This window comes from Bolinopsis microptera, chromosome 1 (genome assembly GCF_026151205.1).
Source record: "Bolinopsis microptera isolate Bmic1 chromosome 1, MBARI_Bmic_1.0, whole genome shotgun sequence".
Taxonomy (NCBI): Eukaryota; Metazoa; Ctenophora; class Tentaculata; order Lobata; family Bolinopsidae; genus Bolinopsis; species Bolinopsis microptera.
This window is the reverse complement of record NC_087072.1, coordinates 19,803,908-19,828,224: the sequence shown is the minus strand read 5'-3', so window position 1 is coordinate 19,828,224 and position 24,317 is coordinate 19,803,908. Positions and strand designations below refer to the sequence as shown.

At 37.9% G+C, this 24,317-nt stretch overlaps 3 protein-coding genes across 3 annotated transcripts; all 3 read right to left on the bottom strand.

Moving 5' to 3' along the window:
- Positions 1-8,771: 8,771 nt before the first annotated feature.
- Positions 8,772-10,359, bottom strand: LOC134823182 (multiple inositol polyphosphate phosphatase 1-like). The gene is made up of 2 exons (XM_063834604.1): positions 9,463-10,359; positions 8,772-9,137 (listed from the first exon to the last, which is right to left on the bottom strand). The coding sequence occupies exons 1-2, from the start codon at positions 10,357-10,359 to the stop codon at positions 8,772-8,774; spliced, it is 1,263 nt and encodes a 420-aa protein (XP_063690674.1).
- Positions 10,360-10,808: 449 nt separating this feature from the next.
- On the bottom strand, positions 10,809-13,468 carry LOC134824037 (alpha-N-acetylglucosaminidase-like). The gene has a single exon (XM_063835716.1). It carries the CDS (start codon positions 13,239-13,241, stop codon positions 11,031-11,033), a length of 2,211 nt encoding a protein of 736 aa, XP_063691786.1. The 5' UTR covers positions 13,242-13,468; the 3' UTR covers positions 10,809-11,030.
- Positions 13,469-21,501: 8,033 nt separating this feature from the next.
- On the bottom strand, positions 21,502-23,775 carry LOC134812519 (gallate transporter-like). The gene is made up of 3 exons (XM_063819993.1): positions 23,571-23,775; positions 23,285-23,408; positions 21,502-23,167 (listed from the first exon to the last, which is right to left on the bottom strand). Exons 1-3 carry the CDS (start codon positions 23,704-23,706, stop codon positions 22,165-22,167), a joined length of 1,263 nt encoding a protein of 420 aa, XP_063676063.1. The 5' UTR covers positions 23,707-23,775; the 3' UTR covers positions 21,502-22,164.
- Positions 23,776-24,317: the final 542 nt, after the last annotated feature.

The window sequence follows — 24,317 nt, the reverse complement described above, 5'->3', positions numbered from 1 at the left end:
TAAATAAGTTTAGACTTTAGTCTGAAACAGTTTACCCTGTGAATAATCCTCCTAGTAATTAGTATGGATGGTAAAGTTTGTTTAATTAACGACAATGTTAATCAGTTTAGTTATTGCGCATCGACCTTTATATTATTATTATAGAGAGCCCTCAATTATATAAATAATAATTTCATTAAAATATCCCAAAAATTACAGAGTGAATTTTAAAAGGTTGCTAGGTGATTCATGAAGCATTATTACTATGATTTCACACTACAGCTCAACCATTAAAGGACCAGTTAACTGAAAAAAAAGTTATCCTCATATTTTGACAGATTGTGACAAATAGCAAACTAAGCAACGAGTCGAAATTCCTAAATCTCTAACTGCTCTCTAACGCGTGTAAATAGCGTTTGTATTATTTTGGCGATGACGTCATAAAGTCCCTTGCGCGCGCAGAAGAGCTCGTGAGACTGTATTTTACAGGTCATAATACAATCTTTTCCCCCGAATAACTCGAAAAGTAAGTAATTTAGGGTACATGTTGCTTCATAAGTTGTATATAAACATGGCCATTCTGTACAATTTGCACACATTCAAAAAGCTTTAGGGCCTTCATAGCCCAATTTACCAGATACCCATAGTTTTGCATGATTTCTGGAACCGAAAATTAGTTTTTCGCCAATAACTGAAAAAGTAAGCACTTTAAGGCATATGTTTGTTCGTAAGTCATATATTAATATGCTAATTGCGGTTCTTTTGCACCCTGTCTAAAGACTCTATCACAATCCTATCGAAAATGGGCTCAGCACCACGCCCAAAATGGTTTTTGGCGAATTTATCGAAAAGTGAGGATTTTAGGCCATGTGTTGCTCAATAACTCCTATATAAACATGCATATGCGGCTTCGTTTAAGCCTATTTTGAAGTCTCTACGACCTTCAGAAGCAAGGGGTCGGTTACGTTATTGGGTCAATATGGGCGTGGCCCTCCTGGGTTTTCTCCACGGTCAAAAAAATGTCTCCAAACGAAAATCGTTTATTCATAACTTCGGGTCTGTGCAAAGTTTCGTGAGTATTTGAACATTTGCAGGTTCATTTCCATAAATGTCCATAAATGACTGGACTACACAACTTTAGAGTTAACTTTAGAGAAAGTCATAAGTCATTTATCTAAAAATTAAGCTGTTAGTGTCCATGATCAACCTGTGGCGACAATGTTTTACGTGAAATGTAAAAATCAGGAGTAATATAAAAAGTGTATTTTTAGATTAAAGTGCTAGCTCATAGTTTTAGAATTGTATAGATTAACGTTGGTCGTTTAGCCATCTAACAATCGATCGTGCCGTAATATATGGCCAGAGAATAATAGGGTCTTGGAAATTCCATAGTTGTTCAGTGGGTCGATTGACTGAACACGTTTGCACTTGGTATTTAAACTTACCAGTAGTTTATTTATGTTATGTACCGATGATAATGCAATTAGGATAACAACTAGGTAAGCCGTAAGTCTAATTCAAATCACACCTCACACCGTACACTCCAATCAGTATTACTATTTGGTAGACCGGGTATTTTGGCGGGAATTCTGTTCCCACGGCACTGTTCTGATAGAAGCTACTTCTATTAATGGTCTCAGAGGAACGGCCGTAAAGTAGCCAGACTTCTTGTCTCCTGTACTGGCTGACACATGCGGATTAAAGTTAGAAATTTCGCTATGCTATAAATATAATTGCTCTCGGAATTGAACAAACTCCTACTTATCTGGATCCTTTCTAAATTCGTTAGAGTTTCATGGACTGGGGAAAAATAATCGGTACAGTCTCCCTGCTTGTGTTTTTTTTTTTTATTTGAAAATTCAATTAATCATTATATATATAAATCAAGCGTTACATTTCAGCCATGCAAAATTACAATGACATATTTTGGTTACTAAATGATAAATGGTACTGCAATATAAGTTGCTTAATGTTTGGCCGGATGACAACTAACGAGAAAAATAAACTTGATTATATAATAATTAATTCGGCTGAACCAACACATAGCAAGAGCCACATTAACGTTGGGGCCGTCTACCAAATTTGAATGACAAACATTAACAAGAAATCAAACATATCATAAATAATTATAAGGATTTTGTTCATTACAATTCCGTCACAACTGATAAAGAAAAAAGAAAAGGACAAGCAGATAGGAAATTGGACGGACAGAATTGTAACCAACAAAAACAAATTTCTGAGACTCATAAGACTGATGAGCTAATCTGGCCAGACTGTATCGGCAGCCCAGAGGTACTTGATCAGTTTGGCCTTAAAAGTAGAAATACGCTCTGACTGCCGGATACATACTGGTAGACTATTCCATTTCAGCATAGATCTATGAAAAAAGCTATTTCGGAAGGCATCCGAGCAGGGCACAGTGGTACTCATGTAAGTTGAAGTATCCGACATATCAATTATTTGAGCATTGTGCCTAGTGTATCGGGTGCCCTCTGGACGGCATAGGACTATATATGTAGGGAGCGAAACTGGAATTATGCTATTCACTATTTTATAGAAGGTCATAAGATCGTTATAAATAAACTTCTGTTTAACAGGGAGAATATTTAGTTTCTTTTGTTCTGTAGCAAGTTTATCGTCATTATAACTGGAGTAAGGTTCACCATTGATCCATTTAATAGCCCTCTTTTGGATAGCAACAAACTGTTGAAGATGAGTTGCAGATTGAGGGGACCATATGACAGAACAATGTTCAAATATAGACCTAATTAATATAGACCTAGTTTTAAACTAATTACAACACTACAAATCTATTACATTTATTTAGGCATGGCTACCGATGAGTAATCCGTTGGAGTAAAGTCTGCCGGTGTCCTGGGTGTGATGGATCTGAGTTAGATGGCATGTTGTGGAGGTGGTAATCGTTTCTTCCTATTGCCCTGGTAGTCTTGTACTGCCAGGGCTCCTGCGGTCTGGTACGAGGTTAGTTTAATTGTTAGAGATCTAGTGATGTTTGAAATTTGTTAACTCCTTTTAGCTACTTCTCCCTTAGATAAGTATTGCATTCTTTTTTCTGCTATACAGTTCTTTACCACAACTCTGTTCATTATAATTCAAATTTTTTCACTCTGAACTATAAATCTCTGGCCTATTGACTGTTTCAGATCCAGATTGCTAGGGTTTATAACGGTGCCACTGAAACATCCTGCTGTTGATCTCTTATCCAGATCACCCAGTCTCCTCCCGATCCTCCCACACTTCACAACAAGATGCCAACACTGCCCGCCAACTTCCTCGCCTTACTGCAAAACTTATCTCTTGAAGTAAAGCAACACATGCATACCCTCCTCACTGAGAGTATCCTGGACAGTCTGAAAGAGGAAAAGCTTGCTTCAAAGATAGAACGGTTAGATGAAAAGAAGAAGGAAAAGAAAACGAAGAAGGAAACTACTGTTCAAAATGTTTCGTATAGCCCACATGCGCTCGTAGAGCACGTCCCAGTCCTCCCTGGAATGAACGAAAATCTATTCAAGAAAATCACAGAAGAATTGGATTCAATGAATCTTGAAGGCAAATCTAAAAAAGTCCACACCCTATGGCTAAGCCCTTCATCAGAAGACTACTGCTTTGGTAACATAGTTAACAAGCCACATCCCATCAACAACTTCCCTAGCATCTTTAAGTTGATGGGACTTATTAATGACCTCCCCTCCACCACCAACAACATGGATGCTTGCCTTGTTACTAGGTACGACACTCAGCAAGCTAAGTTAAGCCTCCATAAAGACGATGAAGACCTAATAATATCACAGTCCAGCTCCATTTGCACTTACTCAATAGGAGCTCCACGGTCACTTGAGTTTGTACTGGATACAACCCAAGTAGAACAACGCACAACTAGGGCCTCTAGGTCAAGGCCAGCCCAAGAGTTGATTAACGCAGACTTCACCCTCCCTGCCACCAATGGCACACTGAACATCATGAAGCCTGGTGCACAGCAAGTCATGAGGCACAGGATTGCCCCAGGAGTTGCACCTTCTGACAATGAAACTTGTTGGAGGTATAGTCTGTCCTTCAGAAAGTTAGCCACACCTTCCTCTTCCTCTTCCCCTTCATCTCCTATTCTTCCCTCTCCTACATCCGACAGTCCTAATAAAGTATCCCCAAAAGCCCCCATCACAGACTCTCAAAAACACCAGAAGTCTATCATTCTCATTGCTGGTGACTCCTTTGCTGCTCGATTGGACGCTGATCGCCTCAGTAGAGGTAAAGAAACTGTCACCAACATAGCTAAGGGTGGGCTTAAGATGTCAGCTATACAGAAATCTATTGAGGCCTTTTATACAAAGAACCCTCTTGTGCAGGTAAAGAAACTGTTCTTAAGCTTCGGTGCCAACGACATTCGGTACTGTACCCAGGGGGTCAATCATCTCAAGACCCCTGTGAGTGACCTTATGAAGACAGCAAAAAAAAAAAAAAAACTTTATCCAAATGCACGTGTTTTTGTACAAGCTATTCCACCAGTCCACCCCAACGGACAAGAGAAAATCCCTGGTAATGTTTGTGCTATGAATAATTTGATCTTTGATCGCTGCTCTAGGCATAAACTGTTTTACCTTGATGTTTTTTGGGCATTCTTAGACCGCTATGGAAACAGAAACGAGAGATTATTTCCTAAGTGTGACAATAGGGGCTTTTATGATATTCATCCCAGCCCCAAGGCTGGGATGCCAGTGTTGGCAAAGTTCTATCTCAGAATCATACACTCAAAGTGGTTTAATCCAATGGGATACTGATGTGGTAATCCAATTCAATATTTCAATTTTTCATTGTCTGCATCAGTATCCTATTGGATCTGATCATTTGGATGTTATTTATATGTATTCAAACGAAGTGATAGCATAATGTATGTTACTTCATATCATAGCACAATACCTGACAAAACACAACGGCGAGACACAATTCTGTTAATAATATACTTTAAAGTTCTATGGGAATATCGGCTCAACAACACCGTGTTGCAACTGGTATGTTTTCTAGGTATGTTATCATCAGTAAAAGTAATATAGGTAACGGGGAAAATTTGTTGTCCTGTCTTCTGTCTCGTCATATGTTATGTGCTCTATTGGGTATATTTTATTTTTATGTTATTTTGTATATATTTTCTTTGACTATCGATGCTAATATACTCCCTGGTGCTCCCCTACAACCTAAAATACACTCTGTACCATGTTTGAGGTCATCCATAAATCTTTACTTTATGGTAATATTTTGTACCATTTTTCTCAGACACTTTAAACTTGTGTATAGGGGGGAGGGGGGCATTGGGACAGCCTTAGCTGCAATTTCTGTAAAATTGCTATCTACCACAAAAACCAAACTGTCACCTACCATGTCACCGAAACAGACTGTTAAGTTACTTTTCAGTATAACCAGCAGCTGGCTTGGGGTCATGTCTAGGTGTGGTCTGGTTTTTCTATCTCTCCTTAATATTTCCCTGATAGTAATTTGTAATTGTTCCTTACTGAACCCTGGACCAAATTTATCCGTTGTTTACAATAATGTCCATGGTTTCCTAAATACACGCGATTTAGCATCAGGAACACCACCACTAAATATGACCAAGATACATGAATTCCATGGTTATATCTACAAACATAAGCCTCACATCATTATTCTAAACGAGACATGGCTGAAAAATTCCATTCTCAGTAATGAGGTGCTCCCTGACAAATACAAAGTATTTAGGCTTGACCGATCCTTAAGATCGCATCCAGTGGATGCAACCCAGCCCAAGAAATTCAGAAAAAACGGTGGTGGTGTTCTGATTGCCCATAGTACAGACATTGATATCTCGAGTCTAAAGTTCTCTAAAGTTAGTGTTCAAGCTGAATTATTATCCATCATTATTAAGACTCAGTGTGGAAGAAACTTTTGTATATCAACATTTTATAGAGTAGGAACGCTTGGCTTAGATAATTTTGAATCTTTCAAGAAACATTTTGTTACTTTAGCATCTGCCAGAAAATTGCAAAGGCACATTCTGGTAGGTGACTTTAATTTGGCTTCGATTTCCTGGCCAGATGGTCAGTCATCTTGCCAGCTACATTCTAGCTTTGTAAATTTTCTCACTGATGACCTCGGACATACACAACTTATTAGCTCCCCTACTCACAAGTCAGGCAACACCTTAGATCTTGTGTTCACTAACATTCAAAACCTTATTAAGAATGTTAAAGTTTTAGATCAAAACGAAATGTGTATGTCCGACCACTTTTGTATCACATTTGACATTGATATTAAGACCAAGTATATTAAGCAGCCTAAAAGAAAGATCTTTAATTATAGTAAAGGTAATTTTAGGGGCCTGAATTCTGAGTTATTTAGCATCGATTGGGATAGTATATTTGAGTGTAATGATCCTTATCTTGCCTGGAGTCGATTCAGAGGAGTTCTCGGTGCAGCCTGTGACCGATGGATCCCTAAAAAGACCATTAAGTCTCAGTTCCAGCCCCCATGGTATGACTCCGAATGTGATCGTCTCCTACGAAATAAGGAGAAATGGAGAATAAGGCATAAGGGGAGCAACTCTGAGTCTCATAAACAAAAGTTTCGTGCATTTCGCACAAAATTTAAAAATTTGATGGACGAAAGAATGAGACTCAGTGTTGAGGATGACTCCGATGATGCTCTTATCTCCAAGAAATTCTGGACCTACGTTAAATCTAAATCAAAGTCAACCAGGATCCCTGAAACTGTCAAATATCATAATCGCTTTCGAAACAATCCATCTGATCAAGCTGCCCTTTTTAACGAATATTTTTATGAGCAGTTTTCTCAAGAGAGCGATTATGGCATTGACATAGATTTTCGTGATGATTGTTTTTCAAGTCTTGTGTTTAGTAGAGAAGATGTTCTGTTGATTCTTAAAAAGTTAAATCCTAACAAGGCCCCTGGCCCTGATGGGATTCATGGGAGAGTCCTCAAAAACTGTGCCCAAAGCATTGCATACCCACTTAGTGTTTTATTTAACCTGTCTTTCTCGAGCGGATGCATACCCCCTGATTGGAAGCTGGCACTTGTAGTACCAGTGCACAAAAAGGGCGATAAGTCTTCGGTTGAGAACTACAGGCCTATCTCGTTAACATCTCTTGTAATGAAAGTCTTTGAAAGGTGCATAAAGACTGCATTATACGCTGCGTGTTCTGATCTGTTGGATGACCGACAACACGGTTTTGTTAATGAACGTTCATGCACAACCCAAATGATACCTTTCACGGACAATCTTGCACTTGCATTGAATAACAGGTCCAGGACTGATATAATATATTTTGATTTTGCGAAAGCCTTTGATAGCGTTTCGCATGACCTCATTTTAAGTAAATTAAAGAATATTTTTAATGTCGATGGACTAATGCTTAAATTTATTAAGTCCTATCTTGAGGGGCGACAACAACAAGTAGTGATAGGAGGCCAAACGTCTTCTTCTCTACCAGTTCGGTCTGGTGTCCCTCAAGGTTCTATACTTGGCCCTTTATTGTTTGTAATATTTATAAATGACATGTTCTCCTGTGTCTCTGAAGGCACCAATATCGCCCTTTATGCAGATGACACTAAAATTTGGAGGGAGATTCTTGGTTACCCTGACCATCACATAATCCAAAATGACATCAATAGATTATATGATTGGTCAGTGAGAAATCGAATGAAGTTCCACCCACAAAAGTGCAAAGCCCTCTCTGTGTCCCTGCAAAGAAACGTGCTGGATAACTTGCCATTCAATACCTTCTTTTATAAACTTTCTGGAAGTGATATTGACTTTGTGCCCTCTCAGTCAGATTTAGGAGTCGCAATAAACTCCAGGTTTAATTGGGGTGCACAATGTAAAGCGCTTGTTTCCAAAGCTACATCTAGACTTGGACTACTTAAGAGAACATGTCATTTCACTACTGATAAAAGGCAGAAAAGATCGTTCTATTTAAGCAATGAAAACAATCCAAAATTATCACATATGACATAAGTTGTAATAGCAGAAACTTTCTAACCGTACATTCACCCGCCACTGTTCAAGAACCTATATCACTGTTTAAAATCATGACGTGAGCACTGTACATCCAATCAGCTATTCCTTTAGTTAGGATGATAGCCAAAACTATAAGGATTTTGGAGAACTAGGGTAATAGTCATAATTCTAAAATTTGAGTGAGTTACACGTGTTTTATTGACGATGATAAACATTTGCAATGTATTAAACGCTATGCAAGCGCGCACTGAGGGACTTTATGACGTCACGAGGCCACAGCTTATTATTGCAATAACACGCGTTACACGTACGCTAGAGAGTTGGTTCTTTCGGCGATACGATTCTTTACCAGTTTGTCACAGCTGATTTAAATCTTAGCCAAATTGGAGACTACAAATTTTTCAGTTAACTGGTCCTTTAAGTTGAATTAATAATCAAAATACCCCTTCGATAGTATGATGCCATTAATAGTACTGAAATAAATGAATTGATAACAAACAAATAATAACAATAAATATGCCATAACATATAAAAAGCCAAACGGAAGCTTGTGATTGTCACAAATTTAACAAAAACATTTATTTTACATAAATATCAGCAAATGGATAATTGGTACATTTACACAATTAAGCCATTATATTTATATGTACATATAATAAAGTGAACCATGAACCATCATACATAGTAATTAAATATTATTTCAAATCTTAGAAATAACAAATTCCATCTAATTTTTGCATTATTAAATGCAAATGGGCCAACACAACAACTAGTCATCCAAGACTGTAGTTACTAAATTACTGTCCGGTTCGTCAGCATACCCCTGATCACTTTCCTCCTCAATCAAGGGTTGTTGATCCGAGCAGTCTGTCTGATCCTCCCTGCTGTTCAGTGGGCACCTCTTAATGCAGTGAAAGAAGATGTAGGTAGCTTGACAGAGTGAGAGAGTGAGAAGTACCGCTATTATGATCTGTTGGGTGCTGTGTTTGTCGTCCCATTTGTCTGGGGATATGTTACATATCAGGTTGTAATTACAACCATCTGCTCGGGTGCTGATGATTTCTTTTAGGTCAGCAACAGTGCATCCGGCTCTGCTACAAAGGGGGACTTTTACTTCCTTTTCGTTAACTATTACCTGAAAATGTGTACAATTTTTATGAAGTATTATATAGATAGTTAAACGCAGCTGTTCAACTGAAAAAATTACTAATTTAACAGTGAAAAGTGATCTAAACATTGTAACTAACAATTGAGTAATGAGTAGGTATAAATTGTAGTACTGTATTAAATACCTGAACATTAGCGTATTTTAAGATATTTCTGAACACAGAGTTTATCTTATGAGCGGATTGAAAACAATATCATTACTTCATTCAATGACTTTAATAACTGTAACTAAAAATACTGCTGTAACTAAAAAGAAGAATCAGGTACATGCTCTCTAAATTATATAAATGTACCTGTATTCGAGGTTCATCATCTCCAGGGCACGATTGCCTCACGAAAGCCACATTTCCAGCAAAAGGTGTGACTCTTGAAACCTTCATCTTGCGATTCTTCCAGTCAACCATCTTATGAGTCATAATCTCACCATCATCAAACAAGCCTAACAACGACAGCAGTGGCATAACAGTTTCTTCGTGAGCAAACTTAAGCACTGGAGTGTTCTTATTGCCTTCCATTTCTTTGATGATGTCACTCAAAAGCAAACAGGACATTTTATAGGTTGTAGGATATGGGTAGCTGTATTTATGGTACTTTTCAAGATCCTTACTATAGTCAAGCACATCTAGTGATTCTTCATCAAACACGCTGCAAAACTGAGAATGTCCAGCCTGCGTTGGTGACATGTTTTCTGCGGCACACAAATAATACAGGGCTTTTGAGTCATTTAAAGTTGCGTCATACTTTAATGCTGACGACACTGATTGCACAACAGATTGATAAAGAGGAAGTTCATCAAAAAGATTTGATTCATCCTTCCACTTCAGTGTTTTTATATATTTTTCATATTTTGGACAACAATCCATGAACCGCAACAATCTGTCCTCATCATTCTTTTCGATAACCATACCAGGGGGCATGTAACCCTTCATGACAATGTCAAGTCTATCAGGACTTGATTCAAGAGGTCCAGTACCATGCAGCAACCCATCCATGAACGAAAGTGCACTCTGAATAGTCCTGGTTTTAGTTGTTGCTTGCAGTGAGTAATTGTACACTGAGTAATTTGGGAATAAAGTGGGAAACTTCCCTTTGTACCTAGTTGCAATAGAGAAGTGTTCTAACATTCCCTCCACTACCAGTTCATAGTCCGTATAATAAACCCCACCCTCCCACTCTTGGTACCACTCCATATCTGAGTTCAATGTCACAATACCTGAATCTACCAGCTTGGCAAACCTTGTTAAAAATGCATCTATTCGGGTAGTTATAGTATTACCAAAGTTTCTGCTACCATGCCTTAACAGGAAGTATATTCTGTCAGGCATGCATTGTCCCTTTTCATTTGATAAAGTCTCCACATTCCTGATATCTCCTCTTACAGCATCATAAACAGTCTTTGAAGATAGTTCAGGGATGGACGAGATGGGTGGTGGTAGGAGTAGAAAGCACAGATAGAGCAGCTTCATTAATACTTTTCATGTACACCCTGAAAGAAGATAAATAAATATTAAAATCCAATACCAAGAAAATGTATTTAACTGAACTTTTATGATGATCTAAGTTAAAGAGATATTCAAATTTGTTACTACTACTACTAGTCAATTTCAATTCAAATCGAGTAAGACGAATAAGTCACGACCAATCTTTAAAAGTTGTAACAAACAAACCACTAGTTGTAAAAACTTCATAGGTATAAAATATGTATAAAAATAAAAAATGTTTAAATGAATAACTAATCAAGATGTTGTACATGTAAAATCAATTTTCGGCCTCAATATTATACAGTAGTTGAGTATACTCAACTACTGTATAATATTGAGGCCGAAAATTGTTTTTATAAAACAATTGTTTTATAAAACAATCACAAAACATGATGAAGCCATATCAATTTTTCAGCAAGTAAAGCAAATTTTGATATACTTTGTTCACCCCAAGGGATACAACTCTCAGAAACACCCTCAGTCACAAATTTTCTCTCCACTTCAGTAACCTCAACTTCAAAACCTTTATCATCAAATGGTGTGTCTTCTAATAATGACAGCTGTAAAAAGTCAAAAAATGTCTCCCATCTACGTTTATAGTATTTGGCCAGTAGCCCCGACCACAACTTGAAGGCATAGTCCAGAACTTCATTGTCATACCCCCAAGTGGTTAACTGAAGTCTGAAATTTTGAGAAAGCTTCATTGGGTTTTCTTTGATCAACAGAGCAAAGGAGTTTATATCACTCTGATAACATGGCAAAGATTTGAGATGAAGAAGACTGAAGGCTTCATCCAGCAATTGTATAGTTTTGATCATTATTCCAGCACAACTGGTAAGCAAGTTAATGTCTCTTTTTTCGTAAGCACTAACCAATTGTTCATAGATTTTATGAAACAAGTGATCACCATAGCTTTGAAGCACAGAACTCATGTCATAAAAGAATATTTCAGAGAACTCTCTGACTTGCTTGCGATGGATTATCTCAAGATAATTAAGCAGAATTTCAATAGTATCTGACATTTCTGAAGTAGGTTTAAATAGCATATGAAACCCTGGTTGCTGATATATGAAAGAGCTGTCTGGAAAAGAACCTTTACTATCACCAGAATACAATTTGTCTGCAATATTTGTGACAATACCACCCTTGTAGTCACTATATCTGTAATATGAAACTCTATCCTTCCATTTAGCATAAAATTCAGAGGGATTCCGTAAGCTTTGATTGTTGTTATGTAATGTTGTAAACTGCATTACAGCATCTAAAAAAATGGTGTTTTCATAAATACCCTCAGGCATAAATCCAAAACCGATCAGGGATAAGCTATCCTTCAATGCGAGATTAAATCCCTCCAAAGTTTCCCTTATATTGCCATTGATTACAGTATTACCACCAAAATTGTTAACCACACTCCAAATGAATGGCTTGCCATAGAAACTTTTAGTACGATTCCATGTTGGATTAACTTCAGCAAACATATCAAGAATGATTATGTCACTACTTTCAACATGCTTCAAATATGATTCTACCCTAGCATTCTCCCAAAACGGATCGTATCCAAATGTCCATCCTTGCAAAAGCCAAACACCATGAGGGTCTGCAGACTTTATAAGTGATACTGTGTTCTTACCGCAAGACTGAAGGTACTGCAGACTTGTATTTTTTGGAGTATTTTCATTAAACATATCAACAGCATAAAAGTGATTTGTTTGGAATGTTTTCAACAAAATCTTCATATAGACGTTACCAATCGTCCTGTACAATTCTTTAGTTGGATCAATCTGCACCAGGCATGAATATTCTTTTTTAAAACCGTTCCAGCAACTAACATCATTGAAGTTAGTCTTGTTGTAAAGTTGCATCAGCTCACGAGGGACAAATCCAGAAAAGCCAGGAATCACAACTTTTACACCCAGTTCATTGAATCTTCTACTGATATTTTTATGCAGAGATGTCTGGAAGTTTATGAACTCGGGTGTGAGAGGAGCAGTGAAATTTTTCATATTTCCCATTCTAGACCAAGCAAGATATGCAGGTCCATTAAAAAATTCGTAAATTTCTTTTTCATGTAGACCAAGCATTTTGAACATTTGTAGATTAACATATTCAACGCCAGTAGGAACAAAAATCATATTGAATCCCCTAAAAGCAATCCAGTCAATATGTTTCTCCCACATATCCCAATTCCATGCCCAGTAAGAGTAGGAGTAAGCACAAATGTTTCCATAGAAGTGTGTAAGGCCATTCAAAATCTGATATACAGTACCATTCAGCTGAACAATTTTGAATGTCTCACGGGATAAGCCAAACTCTGTGAGAGTTGTATTACAATGAACTCTTAGATAGTAATTCAGTCCACTTATAACTGCAGTTTTGGATGTACCTTTAATGAGGAGATCAGTCCCAGCTGAACTGTTGTGCGTGTGTAACTTGAAAAACTCTAGAGAAGTTTGTTTCTGAACAAGAGAAACATTTACGAACTGGCAATTAGCCGGGGTGACTCTGCATAGAAACTGTTTAAGATTTGATAGTGAAGAGCAGGTAGTAATCTTGATGAGAAAGATGAGTAGAGATAAATTAGCCAAACTCATGTTCAGTCCTGGTTAGGAAAACAATGAAGAATGGATCAATTTATTTTGAAGACAAATCAAGGGTACATGAATTATAAACAAAATCAAAATCATTCAATACACAAACAGGGAGATATAACTATCCCATGGCCGTGTCAGTATAAGCGAGGAAATACAATTAGAATAAAAGTACATCAATTAGTGTACAGGTACGTTTAGTTAATAAGCATCATTCCTCTGTCAACAAAAAATAATAATCGTGGGCCATTTTATTATATTATTACGATGTTATATAATCATAATAGAGCATTTTTTTTAGTTATTGGTTATGTGGATTTTTAGTTAACCAAATTGTGGTTCAAGCATTTATTCAATTTATGATTAAAATCAAGCATGCTAAATCACTCTACAGTTTGCAGTTGATCTTCGAGATTGTTCTAAAAGGGCCCCCGAGAGTTGAAACCAACATTAATTGATGTATTTTCGGACGCTGATTCCGAATCACCCCCATGACAAAAGGTTAAAATGCTCCCCTGACGAGATATTGGCGAAAAATTGTCTCGATCATGATCACGTGATAAGACTGTATACTTGTACAGGGAAGTTAGTATAATTTCTCGTTAGGGTTAGGGTTTTAGCATATGCTTTTGTTGGGGATTTGGTATGTGTTTTATTTTATAAGGTTGGGATCAAATTAGAGGATTAGGGTTTCGAATAGTCGTTCAGGGCCAGCTAGAGAACGGCTTGAAAAATTCACGTGACAGTCGACACAGGAAGAATAAAGGGAGACTAAAGAGCAGCACAGGACATTTTTATACGTAACTTATTTGCTCTCATATAAAACTGTAATGACGACTATAGCTTTGCTTTATCTAAAGCCCTTGCGCTTGTTTGTGAAACAAGTGCGCCCGAAGTGGCGCGAAAGCACATGGTTAGGTGAAACAATAGCTTATATTTTCTTGTTTATATGCATCACGTTTTGTTTTGCCAACAAAAATATATTGGTATCATCAGTAAAGGTAACAAATGATTTTAGTTTGAAACCATGTTTGTGATGTCGTTCATATTTTAAAAAAAAATCTTACCTGAGGACCCCAGGCTTTAATGTTGATAAACAACAAAATAGAAATTAGGTGGAATGACAGGCTGAGCGCGGCCCAGTAAAAATATTCAACTATTGAACCCTCTCATGCGCGGGGCATAAATTTTTCATAAAACTTATTCTGCTTCTGAAATTTTGGTTCTTCATGTAATTAATAAATGTGACATGTAATTGTAATATAATATAAGATGTAATATAAGATTTAATATAAGATGTAATATAAAATGTAATACAAGATAACAATTCAATAGATCCTGCGCGCGGCGCTTACAGCTGCACCTAGTAAGGATTTCTCAACAATGTGTGGCAGTGTGCGCGGCGGGCTGTTTATATGGTTATAATTCAAATCTCAATTTATTTATGAATATAACATTATTTATTAATTGTTTTGTGGTAAATAAAATTTTTTCTTAAAATAAGAAATAGGGTATTGATTTTAAGGGTATTTGATTTTTATCCCAAATTAACTTTAGTGTATTGTTGCCTGTTTGCTGTTTGTCAAATAGCTTTTTGTGCAAAGGTTATTTGCAACTCCTTTTATTTCACATCCCTTTAATTTTATAAAAAGTGTTGAATGGTCGATGGCGTCAAAAGCTTTGCTTAGGTCGATAAATATTCCGCCTAAAACATGATTCTTAAGTTAAAAAGATTTGGTAATTAAATCTACAAATTAATTAACTACATGAGATGTACTTGATTGACGATGTCAACCCATTGATCGACGATCAACGACGAGCAACAATCGATGATCAACGATCGATGCGAAGCAAGAATGCTAGTTTTTTTGTACAGTGGGATTTCCTAAGTCCAAACTGTGTCTGATCTTCGATATGACTCCCTTCACAGGAGGAGCTAAGTGCAAAGAAACTGCCACTAACTGCTACTAACTGCCACTAACTGCCACAAACTGCCACTAACTGCCACAAACTGCCACTAACTGCTACTAACTGCCACTAACTGCTACAAACTGCCACTAACTGCCACTAACTGCCACTAACTGCTACAATCGCGCCCACGCACTGCGCGCGCCGTTTGCAGCAGTTAGTGGCAGTTTGTAGCAGTTAGTGGCAGTTAGTGGCAGTTAGTGGCAGTTAGTGGCAGTTAGTGGCAGTTTTCAGCAGTTGCGCCGCGCCTTTTAGCAATTTGTCTTTGGCGCCTTACATGCCACATGACTTATTGACATTGTATTGGTCTTAAACCAATTTTATATTATTAGAAAATATATGAATTTAGGACAAAATAATTTACCATCGAAGGAAATAAATATTAACTTTTTGACAAGAAAAGCGATTACTAACTTGAGTTACACAAACACTGCACGGCAATACGATTAAAAATTGTTTAAATGTTAAATCCGGGTATCGCTATTAGTATTGTGCTATTGTGCCAAAATTACAATATCATATGCGGTCAATCGTAATCATTTGCAATTTGGAAGACCCATCTGCTGATATGTAAACGACCCCATATATTAACTTGATTGTAGCAAACCGCGTGATGTTTATTGATCATCAGTTCGATAGGACGATAGTTATGAGAAAAGCTACAAAACTACAATTTCCATAACCAGTTTTAGAACTAAACGCTTGATTGACGGTTCAGAACTTTATTTGAATAACAGGGCCTCCCACGGATTAAACAGTTTTGTGCGGAGAAAGAAGTGAAGAGAGTACGAAGCCAAAGAGTTCTCCGACAATTGTTCCAGCTAGCCTCACCGCAGCAACGTCAACAGCAAGCAGGGACTTATCCATGCAACCTATACAACGCTGACCAAGAATGGACATGCCACGGTACCACTATAATATTTGCTTTGATTCTCCGTGATAGCACTAGCAGTAGCAGAATTTGCTGCTTGTAATTCCTGGGCGTTGCTGAACCTGTCATTCCGCCCTATCTGCTATAGGCATATTTTTAATCGCCATAATATGTTCAATGTTAAATCAATGTGTTTAACTTAATAAATACAAAAGCCTGAGCGAGGTATACCGTTCCCAGGTAAATTCATCTTTGCAAGTTGAATTTGCGTTTCTGAAACCACTCTCTGCACTGGTAATTGTATTTAAAAGGGAACACAAAATGATGTACGTGACCAAAATTATTCCCCGCGCGACGCAATTAGATTCTCTTTCAGCATTAAGTTTCAGTTTCTGGGTAATTCTCGCGTAAAATCATATTTGCACGTGTGCGTTCCATGTTCTCAGAATTAGGCAACGGTAAGTTTAATCTTTAACTTTAACAGGTGCTGTTATTTCATGCTGGGAATCCCAAAAAGTGCTTGATCGGCCAGTTCATCATTGTGTCTTACTAAATACTTGGTTAGTTTCATTATGCTTCGACTAATCATCACTGTTGGATTGGGGATGGTATTCAACTGTTGTAGGTTTATAACATACCAGGACGCGCGCCGAGTTGGACGGTCCGAGTTGGACGGTCCAATATATGGAACAGATATTTTACGAGTATCACCCGTTAATTCAACTGTTGAGGGCCTACTGTAACAGCCATTGATACGCTTATAGTTATCAGACAGCAACTAACTGATATCCAATGGGTCTCAGCCATAGAACAATACAGGCTCAACGGTGGCTCGGAAAAGTATAATCTTCATGGTCTTATATATGATTTTGGTCTATTAGAACGAGTTTGAAGCCAAGATCACGACCTTCTATGACTTTTGCACAACACAGCTTCAATATAAGTAATGACAAACAGGTAGCGTATTCCCTTGCATAACTCCTGCAAGAATGAATTTTTCCATAGTGTCGAATCAGCCTAACTTATGGGCCTTGGAATACTATACGGATACCGTAGGCATGCTGTCAGTATGTTCATCAGAATACCCCGAGCGGGTCTCTCTCAACTGATAAGGATCATGCGGTTGAGAGTTTTGCTGACAATTGATGATGGTGATCCATTTAATGTAGTTGTCAGCCTCGGTGAGATTTCCTATTTTGGACATTGGGACAATATTGATAATCCGCCATGCATGAATGGGCGGGAGCATCTCCAATCTCCATCGACAATACTAATAGCAGTAGCACGGTTAAACAGATTAAGGATTATATTGTCAATATCTACTCTTTTTAGGATATCGGGTTCCACACAGTTGATGTCATTGTCAAAGAGTCAAAGTATGAGTATTTACTTTGATAGACACCCGGCTTAGTTGTAGTGAACGTACGGAACGCTTACTAAAAATAGTTTGTGAACGCGTTCGCTAAAAGATTTTACTGTTCGGAACATATAAAGGAACGTTAATCAGATTTAAAATATTAACACGTCGACACGCCATCGTTTCCCGCAATTTTACATGTTCTAGATGAGCTAAAAGAGTTTTAGCGCGCATGCATGCACGTTTCAGGCCCTAAAACTCCGCTAGTGTTTCTGGATAGAAGTCGACTATTTATATTTTATGCTCAATTCTCGAGCCGATAATAGTCTTGCTTAAATTTTCAGACAATAGTCTTAAGATTCCTGTTGGTTTCATCGGTGTAATTTATTACAAATATTATCTGTTCACCTTAAAGTTAGCAAATTTTGCTTTTCGCAATTGAAACTATAAAAGCGATATGGTTAGTCTTGCCAACAAAAGGTGGCTCGAGCTCCATTCCCCCCTACATTCAGTAGGGTTTTGTGTTCACCCGGCTTATATATCAGGGATATGATCAACACACGAATCAGGATGTCTGGAAGGAGTTTCTAGATGTCATGGACACGTGGTGTGACGGCGCAACAAAGAAGAAGATACTTTCGCAGTACACGTTCTACCGAGAGAAAAGAGGCTTATTCTCTACTGACGCTGCCTCAAGTTTTAGCCAAGATTCTGACGGTCCAGTCTCTTGGTGGAGCAACTTCGGTTGCGAGGTACCCGAACTCGCAACTACAAAGTTTTGCAATGAAAGCGCTGTCGCAATCGACATCAGCCTCACCCTGTGAGACGAATTGGAGCTTGTACGACTGGACGATTAACAAAAAAGAAACCGCCTCACAGTTAACAAGCAGCGAGACCTTATTTATGTTAACGCAAGTTTGCGTCTTATGAAAAATTCACGAATTAAGGAGCAATAATTTCATTATTATTTGCTTATTGCTATACTAGTGACTTATTTTTATTCATTATTGTTTATTTATTGTCTAATTCCGACAACATAGTTTTATCTCATTGTATCCATTTAAAGTTAAAAATGGACATCAAAATGAACGCTCGGAGCCCGGAGGCATTCAAACGTTTACGTACGGGCGTTGACTTGAACGTAAATGGGCAGACTATTTAAGGTTAAACGGATATTAATATATGTACGCTATGCCCTAGCTGGGGCCTCTTCTCAGACTCTCAAGCGTTCAATTTGAATTTGTGTCCATTCAAAATTAAAATTAAATAAAGTTCAATAAGATAAACTTATCATTGCTGGTTTGATTTTGGAACCTTCTCTAGACCTAGTAATTTTGGATTCCTAAGTTATGTGCGAGAATAGCTTCCCAGTCCCGCGCCAAAGTGATTTATAGATTGTCCTTATTTTTAAGGGAATCGTTAGGTATTCGTATACTTATAGTATAGTTTTACTATTACACGTACGTGACCAACATTATTCCCCGCGCGATGTAATTACAAATTAGATTCTCTTTCACTTTCAGTTTATTTCAAAAACAGATTCGCGCGTTAAATATATTCAGTTTGCGCGCTTTTGGTACTCCCAAAAGTACGTCAAAATGCAACTGTGAATTGCATTATTATAAATTTATAGTCATACGTAATAGGCTCCATGACATTGTCCACAGGACTGGTCACCGTTAACCTTATTTAACTTAAACTGGTTGGAAAACGCGGATGTGTTATGAAAAATAATGTTTATCGCTTTGCCATTCGGCCGGTAGAATTAGATCAGAAAACCACGCGGATACCGATAAGACGATAAAACAGTTATCGAATTTTATACCTCCACCTAAGGCTAATGGTAATGCAACGCTAATGGAATACCTTGATCAGAAAGAAGTAAGAACTTTTGCTTTTGGCAAGTCTAACAACCACGGAAATTTTCAGCGACATCAACGCTAAAACCGGAAAAGATTTTCACTTCAAGATCTACTAAGAGAAAGTAATGACATGTCGGTGGGGATCGCGACGTGATACAAATAGTATAGTATGGTATCTACCTTAAGTTATGGAACTGCTGAAGGTAATTCTTTAGAAGGCTTACATCTCGATCCCGGGGTGCGGATAGAAGAAAAACATTATTTATAGTCTTGGACACTTATAACTAGCTGATAGCACAGACTACGTTTTTGTTAGAAAGAATTAGGGTCCGCAGGAAACCATTGTAAACTGAGAACACAGAAGATGGCAGTCAGGATAAATTTTATGTCTGTCATGTACAATATATAATTATAGGAGAAACAATATTGTATAGAGAATATGTTATAGAAAGATATCATGTACATAAAGGTAAGTATACTTATTGGTAGTTGTGGAACACAACAAGAATATTGAGAATAATCTTGTGCGAGGGTAGGGACCCAGATGTCGTTTCTAACCCAAATAAACTTTATAAAGGAGGCTTCTCATCAGTAGCCGCACCTCCTTACTCAGTTTCTGAACTGGAATTCTATGGGCTTCCAGACGGCCAGACCGAATATTACCATCCCATCCTTCTAGAGTTCATCACAAGTAGCACCCACCTTGAAGATCTTTGACACCCAGACACACCCCATTGGCGAACAAACTTTGGATATAATCTTACATGCTCCTGAAGGAATCCCTGGTTTATGGTCTTTCTCATCGTCACCAGCACTTTCGCTAGAGTCACCAGCCCTTTCACTGGAGTCATCAGCCCAATCACTGAAGTGTATAGAAGTAAAGTTGTGTATTAGATCAATTTCTAATTGGTCTAACATTTAAAACTAATTCGTGCGTAAAATCAAATTCGCACGTGTGCACTTAATGCAGTTCTGGTCACGTACCGGTAACTTTAGGCTTTAACTTAAACTGTTAGGAAAATAGATGTGTACATGAAATATAGTACCGTAGAATGGGGGAACTTGGCCTTGTTTTACAGCTATTTCATGTTATTTAGAAAATACGACACGAGTACTTGAAAAAGTTTATAGCTCATATGAACAGGATTGGTAAAGCAAATGTTTTCGTATGAACCACATCAGCCAGGCATAAATAGTTAGCTAGATTGGTTCCACTGAAATCAGGGCGAAGTTACCCTGCAATACGGGGTAACTTCGCCATTCTGAAACTATACCATATTCGGTGCTAAGCACCATACCACTTGAAACTCAATTATATTTCCTTAATATACCTGCCAATTTTACTTATCTAGCTCTAGCCTGCGTGTTACAATGGGCAATTTGGTCGCCGGGGTAACATCGCCATGCTGTGGGTAACATCGCCGGGATGAAGTAGAAATGTAGTCGAACTTCGCCAATACACGTGCGTGACTTTGCCAGCCGCGCGCGAATTTCGCGCCAAACTTCGCCAAACAAATGGGATCAGAAGATCAGGGTAATTTCGCCACACACAAATTTGAAAACTTTATAGTATCAGTTGTGTGCATCTGATGCACACAACTGATATTATAAAGTTGAGAATTTAGTTAGCCATGATGCACTGCATCATGGCTAACTAAATTCTCAAGTATGAGTTTGACTCTGGCTCCACCCTTGGGAGTCTAAAAGATACTGACCCCTCACCAGATGTAGAGGTAATAAACCTGGGCGAAGAGGAGCAAGAGTGCCCCAGCACTCCAGCAACAAGTTCGAGCATCGGTATCCCAGCAAGCTCAAAGAGGAAACCCTCGTTGCAGGTAAAGAACGAGAGGCAGAGAAATTCTCCTACCTCATCATTTCAACCCAAGGGAAGAACTGTTGCAGGATCGGGCAGAAGAGCTTCATCAAGCAAGAATGGGGATTCTGGCAATTCAGCAAATTGAGATGCAGCAAATGCAAATGCAGCAGGCTGAAAGGCACGAACTTTGGTTGGAGATTCTAAGGGTCCACAGGGACAACCTGGTACCAACGGCCACCTCTACTGATCTGCCTTTCTCGGCTGGCCTTCTCGCGGAGCTTGAGAATGGAGACATAACGGATTTATCGTAATTTTTATAATTTTTATTAAGATTGTTTTTAAACGCTACTACTACTTTTACTCTTGAAACACTATGGTTTTTCTTTGTTCCACACGGCACTAGTATATAATAAATAATAAACTTCAGATTTTAACGATTACATTTACTCATCAAACTATTTTAATTTTTGTGAGGGTCAAAAGTATCAAAACTCGTGTCGGAAATATCAAACACATGATGTATATGTGTGACTGCTACGTATGTAAACTGTGAAAGTAATATTTTAAGTAGGAGGTCTGTAGTTTAAGGTTGATATAGGTGTACCTTAAAAATATCCGTTTTAAGTGTGAGTTTTAAGACAACATCAAGGCAACATTAAGGCAACATTAAAGCAACAAATTCGTTTAAGACATCAGTAACAAACTAAATAAGGCAACAAATTATGTATAACACAATTTCTTCGAATATATTTTACTTTGTCAAATTATATTTTACTTCATCAACTGAGTTAGAGTAATACGAAATTGTGACTAAAACTCTGAAAATGAAATAATTAGGTCTCATTATTTATCAGGAAATACAAATTTACAGAGCAATAAATTAATCACAAATTCTTCTGAATAGGGCTGGGATATCTAACTAAAGAAAGTTTCGGAAAGGACTTTCAGACCACTCCCTCATTTTGAAACCTGGCCTCATGTGTTGAGCACTTTTCTATCTCACCTTCTGTCTTCTGTCTATTTAACCTGCTCACCTATTCAGCTTGATATTGCTACTGAACCTCTGTCATAGAAACAACAACCATCACCTGAACCACACTGACCACCAAAGCAGTGATTATAACAGATGATGTGGAGGCAAATGCGACCATGCCCGACCCAGCCATCCCCCCAATCAAGCCCATTGCGGTTGCGATGCTAGCACCTACTTCAAAGTTTGACGTTCCGAAGTAATTCACGTCGAAGAGGACATAGCTGTAGCCCAAACCAATTATCCCGTTCAAAAACTTCGTTATGAAGTTAGTTAAAATCGCTACCGCAAGGTTTTGTTGTGTGAGCATCAGTACAAAGTTTGCTACGTATATTAGGGAAACAAACCCCTGCAGTTTACGAAATCCAATCTTGTCTTTTATCCAGTGCATAAGGAATGCAGAGGGCATACCTGCGAAGTTAACAAGTGCCAGTAACAAGAGTTCCGGCCCTTGAGTCATGGCAACTGAGCAATCAATGTTTGGTCCTGCTTTATTGATCTTAAGCATCTGGATCAACGCTGGAACGAGGAGGGTGGTCAACCAGCCATTAAAAGTAACACAAGCAATGAGCAGCCCCATTTTTGTGGTTCTAGCTGCAAAGTTTGAAACAGTCACTGTTTCTTGCTGTTCTGCTTCGTCTTCTGACCTTTCTATTTGTGATCCTTTTATATCTTTTACACAGAAGTGAACCATGATGATCGGAGGAATGAGTACGGGCAATGTCGAGAAAAGTAGAAACTTCCTCCATCCAATCCATTCAAGTAGTAGGAACCCCAACACTGACGACCACATTGACCCGGCAGTGTAGAAAATGTGTGTTATCATTAAAATTCTGTCTAGAATCTCTTTATTGGAAACTATGTCAGCGGCCCAAACATAAAGAATGGTGTATCTGAGTCCACAACAAAAGCCAAGTATGGCTCGTGAAAGAAAAAGAGCTGTAAAGTTTGCAACCATGCCACAGAAAACTAAACTGCATACACTCAGATATAGCGAGATTAAAATTATCTTCCGTTTTTCAAACCTGAAACACAATATCGTTAAATCTATTTTTTCAAATTTCTGTATTACTACTAGCAAATGTTTCACTGCAGCTTGAGGGTTACAGTTAAAATCGTCTAGAAAAATACTTTGACCCTACCTTTTCGCCAATGGTCCTGCAATCATAACTGAAACTGCTAAGGAGAAGAACAGAATGCAATCCAATAATCCTTCTTTCCAATGAGATATTCCAATGTCACATGAAACTTGTTGAGTTAACATTCCTGATACGTGAGGAAATATGGTTATCAGGCTTCCTCGCGGCTCGCTTGTGTTACAGAGTAGGTGTGATGTTTTCAATACAAGGAAGGTATGTGCAATGAGCTTGTGCAATGTGCAGAAAGAAATTGAAAATGTTCACTTCAAAAATAATAAGTTACACCAACCAGGCAAATCAATCTCTGTTCCATCTGCAAAGTCGCATAGGAGACAACATATCAACAACATCTTATCATTCCTTGTCCAAGTTGTTTGTTGCTGGTCGTCTTTATCAACCAGGACGTAATTTTCACTGTATGTCATTTCTTTTAAGAATTACTCTGCCAAGTAAAATATAATATCGAGCAACAATCAAACAAAAATGAATAGAGTAAGAGATCTGATCAAAGCTTGCTGAATATTGCTGTAATGTCTCAATGTTAACTTACTTCTATTACTGTTTGTTGATATCATGAGATCGTTCTTCGTTACTATTTGAAAGCTTCTTCTGGATTGAGTGTGTACTATCATAACATTGAAACGATCTGAATATTGCTGTAATGTATCAATGTACAATGTTTAAAAGGTTAACTAACTTTATCGAGCAGAAAAAACCATCACATATGTACTTCAACACGATCACATACTAACCATGAAAACTATAGCTTCAAAATATAAACTTTAGGGGAAACCTGTATTTGCAGTATTTGTTGATTTTAAAAAAGCATTCGACTCAGTCTGCCGTCAAGCCCTTTTCCTCAAACTCGCAAAAAATGGCATAACTGGAAATTTCTACAATGTCCTCAAAAATATGTACTCAAACTCGTACGCTTACATAAAATTATCTGGTCATCTTAGTAAACGCTTTCAGATACGTAAAGGTACAGAACAAGGTCACCCACCCTCAACTGACCCTTTTAAAGTTTTTCTCAGTG

Bases quoted from the DNA above. Each gene is read 5' to 3' on its own strand.
- LOC134823182 (XM_063834604.1), bottom strand. From the start codon at position 10,359: ATGGAGTGGTACCAAGAGTGGGAGGGTGGGGTTTATTATACGGACTAT. The intron at 9,138-9,462 runs GTACATTTATAT...ACACATTTTCAG, and splicing joins ATGATGAACCTCGAATACAG to GTAATAGTTAACGAAAAGGA.
- LOC134824037 (XM_063835716.1), bottom strand. From the start codon at position 13,241: ATGAGTTTGGCTAATTTATCTCTACTCATCTTTCTCATCAAGATTACT.
- LOC134812519 (XM_063819993.1), bottom strand. From the start codon at position 23,706: ATGACATACAGTGAAAATTACGTCCTGGTTGATAAAGACGACCAGCAA. The intron at 23,409-23,570 runs GTTGGTGTAACT...CTCACGTATCAG, and splicing joins AACAGAGATTGATTTGCCTG to GAATGTTAACTCAACAAGTT. The intron at 23,168-23,284 runs GTAGGGTCAAAG...ATTGTGTTTCAG, and splicing joins GCAGGACCATTGGCGAAAAG to GTTTGAAAAACGGAAGATAA.